The sequence below is a fragment of the Channa argus genome, chromosome 9 (assembly GCF_033026475.1).
Source record: "Channa argus isolate prfri chromosome 9, Channa argus male v1.0, whole genome shotgun sequence".
NCBI classification, from domain to species: domain Eukaryota; kingdom Metazoa; phylum Chordata; class Actinopteri; order Anabantiformes; family Channidae; genus Channa; species Channa argus.
In genome coordinates this window covers 7,618,306-7,627,309 of record NC_090205.1, presented here as the reverse complement: position 1 = coordinate 7,627,309, position 9,004 = coordinate 7,618,306, and the positions used below count along the sequence as shown (strand labels likewise).

General features: G+C 40.0%; 1 protein-coding gene across 8 annotated transcripts in view; it reads left to right on the top strand.

Annotated features, from left to right (window-relative positions):
* Positions 1 to 3,714: 3,714 nt before the first annotated feature.
* Positions 3,715 to 9,004, top strand: part of zmym2 (zinc finger, MYM-type 2) — a 29,776-nt gene continuing 24,486 nt past the window's right edge. For 2 of the 8 annotated variants that reach the window (XR_010915265.1, XM_067517394.1), the window contains exons 1-2: positions 3,780 to 3,815; positions 5,499 to 5,606. Coding sequence is in view for 2 of the 8 variants with exons in the window: in XM_067517394.1 (XP_067373495.1) it covers positions 5,577 to 5,606 (30 nt within the window). In the remaining 6 variants the exon portion in view is untranslated. Of the gene's footprint in view, positions 3,816 to 4,417; positions 4,818 to 5,498; positions 5,607 to 7,791; positions 7,903 to 9,004 lie in introns of those variants that run through there. The other 6 variants (XM_067517398.1, XM_067517395.1, XM_067517400.1 and 3 more) reach the window with 6 other exon arrangements.

Here is a 9,004-nt window from a genome sequence, read left to right as displayed (position 1 = left end):
AGAAAGTCAGATTATTTTTATTTTTTTTATCTTAAGCACCTGTTTTGTTCTTTTGACTGCAGTAATTTCTGTGATCGCAATAAATGCTGTAAATTAGTCCAAACTAGCTCACTTTCATAAGAAAAATCTCTTGTGAGGTTGCAAGATAACGAAATACACTAAAGTAATACACCATCATTGGGTGTTGCTATTTAACCATCTCCTCACTTAATGAAAGGCTATGGAGGTTGATGGGTAGACGGAATCCCAGCTTAGGGCACTCAATCCTGATGAGTGCAGGCCAAATACATAGAAGCTTCGCCATCGGTGCGTGAGTGAGAATGGGTGGATTAGAAGCGGTGTGAAGTACTTTGGGTAAAAACAAACTAGAAAATTTCTATATAATGCAAGACCATTTACCAATCTTCAATGTGGAACATAGATCATTTGGTCACATTCTTTACAGTCTGAACTTGAGTTTCCATTTGGTGTTTAATGCAAACCCCATTTCCAGAAACGATAAGACATTGTGCAAAATGTAAATAATAGGAGAATGTATTGATTTGCAAATCATTTAAAACCTTTTTTGTTTTAAAAATCGTCCAAACAGAACATATGAGGCAGGCTAAAATCTAATATTCGATAGACGTGATCTTTGGGGCTTTGTGCGGCAGTGCATTAAAAACAGACATGATTCTGTAATAGAAATCACTGCATGGGCTCAGGAACATCCACAAATAAAAGTTACTATATATAAACAACTATATATAAACAAGATCCAGAAATGACACCATCTTCTCTGAGCCTGAGCTCATTTAAAATAGATTGTGATAAAGTGGAAAATGGTCTGAGTTAAAATCCTCCCCTACAAAAAATAGGCATAAAATGAGCCAAAAAACATATGTTCACAATTGTCAATATCAGTTATAAGTCTATAAGTAAAAAATAGACACAACGTTACCAATATTACACACCAAAGATCCAAACATACACATAAAATTAATTTTTTTCATACATAACACAGCAATAACTGGGTAATAGTCCACTGGACCTTACTGGAGAGACAATCATATTTAGGATTTTATACATTCTAGTAACCAAAAAGTTGTTTAATAGTAAATATTTAATAGATGGTTCTTTATGAGGAAGGGGTTGTAAATAAATACTAACATATATTTAAAGCAAAAATAGAAGTGTGATGGCAAATGTGTAACGGAGATGGATTGAACCAGTGATTGTTGCCTTTTTCTGCATGAGAACTACAAAACGAAAATTAAATAAAATCATCTGTGGCCTCAGAGTTTCTTTCACTCACCCACACACACGGGGAGGAGAGGATAAATTAAGTATCTGAACATGGAAATCTCCGACATTTTGCTCGGCATCAGAGAGAATGTCTGGCGACCACTCGGAAATAAAAGTGCCGTTTCCCTCCTTCCATCCCTTTTCCTTTTCTTGTGCTGAGCTCACACACAAACAAGTGGAGTTGCTGCTGAGACCAGACCTGCACGTTTCTCCGTGACATTTGAACGCACCTGATCCGCCATATTAACTCTGAGACCATCTGCTCGTTTGACTTTTTTCCTACGCCCATGCTGCAAAAACAAAACAAACACCACATTACCTCTATGATAGTTCTTGTTGCTCATAATTGGCTTGTTGTAGTCAACAGTTACCACACTCAAGTATAATGTGTCTGATTTTTAATTACACGCCCTAATAGGGACTTGCAGTAAATGTTGGTGATCTGCATCATCTAACACTGATGTGACTATTTTCTCCAGCTTTGGTGGCTACATACGTCTGGATGAAATTACGTGAGGAAACCCGAGGTTGCACCGACAGAGCTGAGAACATGAACTCTCTCAACCCGGATCCTTGCTCCTGATTGGACCCGAGCTTTGTGTGTACTTCACTGCAGCCTGTTTGGGCGCTTGGACTAAAGCCCTTCATGATCAAAGTGTGTCATATACCAGCTGAACTGACACGGGGGATATGATACTTATCTGGGAGGTTAAATCTGATTAATGGAGCGTTTTAATTGCAAACCATGCGACTCCTGATTGATCCTTCCACGCATGCGCGGCGCAAAAAAAAAAAAAAAGAAATACGAATGGATGTCAGAGAGATTAAAAGTAATGAGGTCTCACTCTGCCTGGATTTGTGGTAACAATAAAAGTCAGCACGTATGCAAGATTGACTTAAAGAGCCAGTCGTTGGCTTTTGAACCTTTTAACAGCTTAAACGTAAACTAAAATTATATAGAAGAACTGTTAGATATACAGCCATTTTGTGCTCATTTATTTGTCTCCTGTCGTCTCTTCTGAGTAGTTTTTAACCTCTTTGTAGTTTGTCAACTCTTTGTGGTCCTCTTGAGTCTCTAAAGCTTAGGGGCTCGCAGACCTGTCTGAGTCCTGGTCCTTCACTATCATTCCACATTCATTGACTTAACCAGGCCATTGTGTGCTTTAAACCTTTTTGTTTCTTTGTTTTTGCATTGGGTGAAACTACATGGGTCAAATTGCCATGCATTTCTTCATTTAACACGAAGATTTATGTTTGCACACAAACATAATTTTTTCACATTTTTTATAATACTTCCTAACAGTTCGGTTCAGTTTAACCCTCAAAGTAAGTAATAAGTAAAATAGCCTGCAGAGTCTGCATCCAGAAATGAGTCAATTACTGAAATACACGGCAGCTGTAGATCAGTTGGTAAGGCAGTCCTCCACAGGGTCCTGTGGTTCGATTCCCGGTCCCGGCTAAATGTCGAAGTTTTTCTGGTCAAGACACTGACCCCCCTGGTCCAAGCCCGGTAGAAATTGGGGAGGGTTGTGTCAGGAATGGCCAAACCAACATGCAGACAAGGATTCGCTGTGGCAACCCTGAGGTCACGGGATAAACCGAAATGGACTGGGAATATACTTATGGACACATTTGAAGTACTAGTACATAATTTGAGTATTGATTATCAGCTCAGACTTCACCAGTTGTTCTATATTTGTTCAACATCAAGTTGCTGCCAACTTTGTCCCTCTTTTCATTTATTTCTATAACTTTTCTTTGTCAACCTTTTCATCTTTGAGAGTTGTTGAATAAATCTGGACAAAAATTGTTGTTATCAACTGAATCACTAGTCGCATTGAGTTTGTGTACTTCTATCTTTGTAATGGAGTATTTTAATATTTAATTTAAACTTTAAAAAATAAAATATTATTTATTCTCTCATGTGTCTATATAAGATGGTAATTACGGTGTAGTGTTCCATAAGAATATGTGGACAGGGCAAATTAAATACAAGAATCATATGAAATGTAGTTGTACAGCTTGGCCTTACTAGTTTTGAAAAAGCTGAGCAAAGGAATGAAGCTTGTCAGAAAAAGCTACCCGACTCCAGATAAACAAGGTTTTTACTTGCAGTGGGCAAAACTGAAGGCAGCATATTTAGTGGATGCAAGTATCCTCAATGGAAAGTGTTCATTAGTTAATGTCTAAATGTTTGTCTAAATATTTTGAGCCCCCTCAATTAGGGGACTATACCTAATATAAGAAGTGGTTGCAATAAAGCTAGCTGTCTAAATTTAAAGATCACAATGATTGTTTAAATATAAATTAATTAATTGTGAAAATTGTGCATATACTTTATGGACCGAACTTCCTCCATCACTGCCCTCAAAACGTGTTTTGCCCCACGAAATAACACTCACTCTGAGTGGTTCTTCTTTCCAATAGACGATCTTTGGACGGAAAGTGGAAATTCTCTGCTGTGCGCATGCGCTCCCGGGATTAATGTCAAGGCACAAAAGTGGCGCTACACCGTTTCGAGCTGTACTCCGGTAAGCGAATTTCACTGGCGCTTTTTCTTTTCCACTTTTACGCCTAATTAGTCAAAGTTTGAGGAACTTGTTCGGGCTGTTGGGCGGAAGTCCAGGGCCTCTCTTATGAGTCAGGCTGGGGCGGGAAGCCGCATTTGGGGAGGAATAAACAGTTAATTTGGACAGATTTTCTGCGCTGCTGTGTGCGCTACGGCCGCTGCTGCCTCTAGTCTCCAGTATTGTTCCATTGGCTCCCTAATGGCGGACGCCAGGCAGTGCTGTTTTCCGCCGGGGGGGAGGAGGGGGATGAAGAGGAGGAGGAGGAGGGACGGGGGGGGCAAACTATCTGGAGGTGAAAACACCTGGCTTGTGCCCGCTGTTGGGACACACTAACTCCCGGGGAACTCGTGTAAACACGATGTGGGGGTTTGTTTGAGGCTCGTTGTTTACCACCGCACGACACAAATGAAGGCAGTTCATGTGATACGCTGCGACAGGGCGCCCCTTGCGGCGGCCCCCTAATCTGCCGCTGATTGCGCCAGGGTGGACTACGTGCAGGGTAACTTTCCAATTAAAACCCCAGCGTCACAGGTATCATAAAAATCGGTCATTTTATCCGGATGTCGGGGCTGCTTTGGCGGCAGTCGCGTGTGTGCGACAGGAAAAAATGACCGGACCAAAAGGGGCGCTGTGTAGTGAAACCTCACGTTTACAGCCGTTGGGGATTGTGTGTTTGTGGGTGCCACACTTTGTGTCCTGTGCAACATTTGACCCCGATTTCATCTTTGAGTTGCGATTAAGTTGTGGTGATTTTTAGTGGCATTTCAACAATGGCGCAGTCTGTATCTGCTCTCCTCCCCTCGAATCCGCCGCTAATCCAATGGCTGTTTGCGCCAGGAAGGGCAGGGGTGGGAGCGGAGCGGAACGGAACACCCTGAACCACGTTTCTTCTGGACTCCAACTTGAAAGCCAACCCACCACCTCATTTACCCGGGTTATTTATGGAAGAGTTGCGCAGCTCAGGTAGTGCTGGTTCTGTTTATTGTCCCTGATAGCTTAAACTTTTGGACCTGCTCTTCATAGCTAAGTTTGTAAAATATTACTGCTGAGAGAGAGCGAAGGGAAGCTCGGATCAGGTCGAGTGGTAGTCACCGCTGTAACCGGGTGTCTGGACCGGATTTGATGCTGCTGTGATGGTCCTCGTCGTAAAGCTTCTATCCGGTGTTAATAATCAAGGGCACGGCCAGGGTGGACTCCATCGGCCCCAGAGAGCTTGATGCAGGCTGCCATTCTGTGCTGATTTTCTAACATTTCACAGGGCAGCTCATCAGCTGTGTGGAGCCCAATATAGTATAGTATGGTTTTACTTTGATTTCAGCTGCCAGGTAACCAACCAGGATGGACTACATTTTAGCCCATCAGCTGGCTCCGGGTGGCTCCGCATTACGCATCACTTCTCAGTGACATAAGCCTTATATAATAATCTGAGGCGTTTGATTTGAATTTATTATTAGTCGGTTCTTATCTGCGCAAACAACTGGCGCAAACAACTCCCTGTCTCCACCTTGTGACCCACTGGGAAATTGCCTTCATGCCCAAACTGATACTGCTGGAAAGGTGGAGGAGCACCTATGTAAGGTGATGATGTGGCTGGGTAGGTCTAGCGCAGTCGTTGGTTGTAACAGCTTGTTTTTTGTTGCGCAGAGGCAGTCTCATCCCAGCGGCAGCCCACCTCTCCTTCCACCTGGTGTTGGGAGCAAGGTTGCATGTCAGAGCTCATTAATGCTGGATCCTCATTTCCCTCTCTTCCACGTGAGTGCAGCTTGGCTCATAGCTCTGCATTGCAGTCTGAAGTGAGTCTAGACCAGGCTATTTCCCCCCTTCACAACACCACGGAGTTGCTTTGCGCACAGAGTCACTCTGATGGTGTAATATCCAGCCAGAAGCTGTGATGCATTTGCTTTGCAGCTCAGCTTGGCTTTGGGGAGATGTTGCACACAGAAGGATGCGTTTGGGTCCTCTCACAATGTTTTGACACTAGGGTCACAGACAGATGTGTTATCACCTCAACACATGCCATCTAGAGTTACGATTGGGTTACTATTTTCAACATTTTAAAGCACAATTCACTGGCTGTGGAGATTTGGAAACCCAAGGTATTTTTGGGCATACAAGAACATCTTTCTGATCTTGAATGTCACACTACTTAGGCTTTTGCTTCCTGTCACATGGTCCTTGTGCGCAACTGTTCCTCCAGCTTCAGCGTTTATAATTAAGTAGATCATTACCATAAAAAAACTATACAAAGCTCTGGTATGGTCTCCTTCCTGACCTCACATTAGTTTGGGAGTTTTATTTTTTGCAATATTTTTATTCAGAACTACAGACTAGAATGAACATTGGCACAAGAAGTTCATAACAGTATCAACTCTCCTATGTTTTAAAACAAAATATGCATTTATACAGTATTTACTTTAATTCAAAATGCAAAAGGTAGTAACATATTTTAAACGTGTAAGTGAGCTTCTCTTGCTCTTGTGTCACCGCAAATGATTGCGTAAAACTGCAGTTATTTGTCGATCAACAGAAGATTAACATGCAGTTATTTTGAGAACTAATAATTTGGCATTTTTATACAAGATATGGTGCTTTTCTGTGTCTTACAAAGAAAACCTTTTGTGATTTGCACCGTTTTGGTGAAACCAGACATTTGAACGCATCCCTGTGAGACATTGTAACGGCAGCAATTTAATATCTGACATTTTACAGACAAGACAATCAAGGAAGCAATCAGCAGATTAGTCAATAATGTAAATAACCATTTGTTACAGCCCAACACAAATGGACCCAGACATTTCTCCACTTTGAATTGACCTTTTAGTGATGTCATTTGTGGATGAGTAAATTCTGAATATTAGTAAACATCTTTTGTGATGTTTTCTTCCACATAGCGATGCAGCTTTTTCGGGGCTCAGTAATAGCAGTGTCAGTGCAGGATAGCGTGGCCTGTGTACAATGGGTTTGGGTTTAATACAATCAGTACTACTGGTGAGTCATTTAGCAGTGCACATTGAACTCAGTATTTGCATTTGAGGGTATAGTTTGTGATATGGCTGAGCATTTACTAATAATAACTATATATCTATCTAATATATCTATCACTAAGTGTAGGCAGTTATGTTTGAATGTGTAGTCATATTTGTACATTTTAGAGTAAAAGTAATATTTTGCCATGTTATAATTCCAAGTTGTTGTACATTTGTTTGTGGTACAGGTAAAAACAGTAAAATCTAGGGATTTTTCTTTTGATAAATGGAAAAACAATTTATGTCTGCTAATAACAATGTCAGTGGTTTGATCCTCATATCCCTCTGTTCACATTGTGGAAATTTTCAGCAAGACACTAAACCCAAAGTTGACCCAGTTCCTGAATAAATGGCAGCTAGACCTTCATTTCTGTATATGAATTTCCCAGCAAGGGAAATAAATTAATAAAAAAGTCCATAATAAAATCAATTTAATCATCTTGGATTTTAGGTATTTGTTAATTTTTCTTGCTAGGTAAATGTCAATATGCTAAAGTGGGCCATTAACAAAGTCATCCCAGGAATTCTGTTTTATACTCCAAGTAAATTAGTTAATTTATTCAGTTCCCAGCTGCTCTAGTTTTGATACTGCGCATTCTGCAAAACAAGAACAGATAAATAGTGCCTATCTTTTTATAGGAGAATAACCATAATATGCATTCTGTAGTCTTAGAAATACGTCCCAAGTTTGTAACCATGTATTAATTCACTGAACCATGTGGGAAGGTCACCTGAAAGGCAGCACATCATCTCAGGAATTGATCATGATTCATCTAGTGCTGCATGGTTAAAAACAGTTTTTATAAATATTAGGAAACATTCCCACAGAAACAATATACTGATGAGTAACTTACCATTTATAATGCAAAGCAGGGGTTCAGTCATCTTACAATAATAATTGTGTCTTTCAGCTTCTGAGTGACTCACCTGACCCAGGCAGCAGTAGGTAGGGCAGGAATAGCTGGAAAGCAAGCAGACATGGGGGCTTGAGGACCAGGGCTGAGAACTCCAGCTCTTCAAGGGTACATTCATATGTCAGCTAAAGTGTCCCAAATCTTTTTCTTTTTTTTTTTTCTGTTTTTCCACCCCAAGTTGATCAAATCAAATCTTTCAGCTAAATGCAAACTAACCAAATTGGATTCTTTTGAAGTGATCTGGGTAACTTTCATATGTATTGTAAGCCCCTTTCAGACTTTCATGGACTGGAATTCTAATATTATCCTGACTTTGTCAGAAGGGGGTGTATGGCGCTAGTCATCATTATGGCAAAATAAATGGACAATTAATCAAATTGCAGTTTTTGAGCATTTTTAAAATTTTTTGTTTTTAAATTGTAATGATTTTCAGCAACATTTTAGCCAAAAGATCTGCAGGTAACCTACTGTAACCACCTTAGGATTTTCAGCACATACTTCACAAGATGAAGCTCCCGTCCTCCAACTGTTAGGCCTTAACACGCTATGCTGTAACTTCACATTCTCTATACTGGCGGCACATTGCATTCACCAAAGAAAAAAAAAATTAGTGACCTTATCTCATATTTATGAGTTATGTTTTTAATTAGAAAGATACAGAACTTATCATAAATATGAGAAAGTATGAGAACCCGCCTTAGATTAATCAGGTTCTTTAGGATATCTTCACTATCACAGTAGATCTGTAAGTTTTCAATATTTTCAAAACTCTATAGTAAAGCACAACTATCGATTCATAACTCGGTGGACTTAGCTTATCAAAATGTCAACAAATGGGCTATAAAACGAGGTTCAATTTGCAGCATATAGTATAAAGCTGCATGTATCTTCTGAGGCAGGAATTTGAAAGCTACACTTCAGAACTTGTCTGAGAATAATCACGTTTTGAATTTTCTTTTATTGATACGAGGTAGTGAGTTATCTGTACGTCCAATGGTACAAAGTGAATATCTAATGTTGCTAAAAATTAGGATAAATTGAATCCCACAGTCCAACTTTCTGTATCTATGGCAACATAACACTTCCCGTTTCTCTTCTCATTAACGCTTTTATCATTTAATGTTTAATAATTCCTAAAGATCCAGACATCAAGTTATGTAGCAAAGTTAGAGTGGTTATTTGTTGCTATTTGAGACGATGATGGCATCAT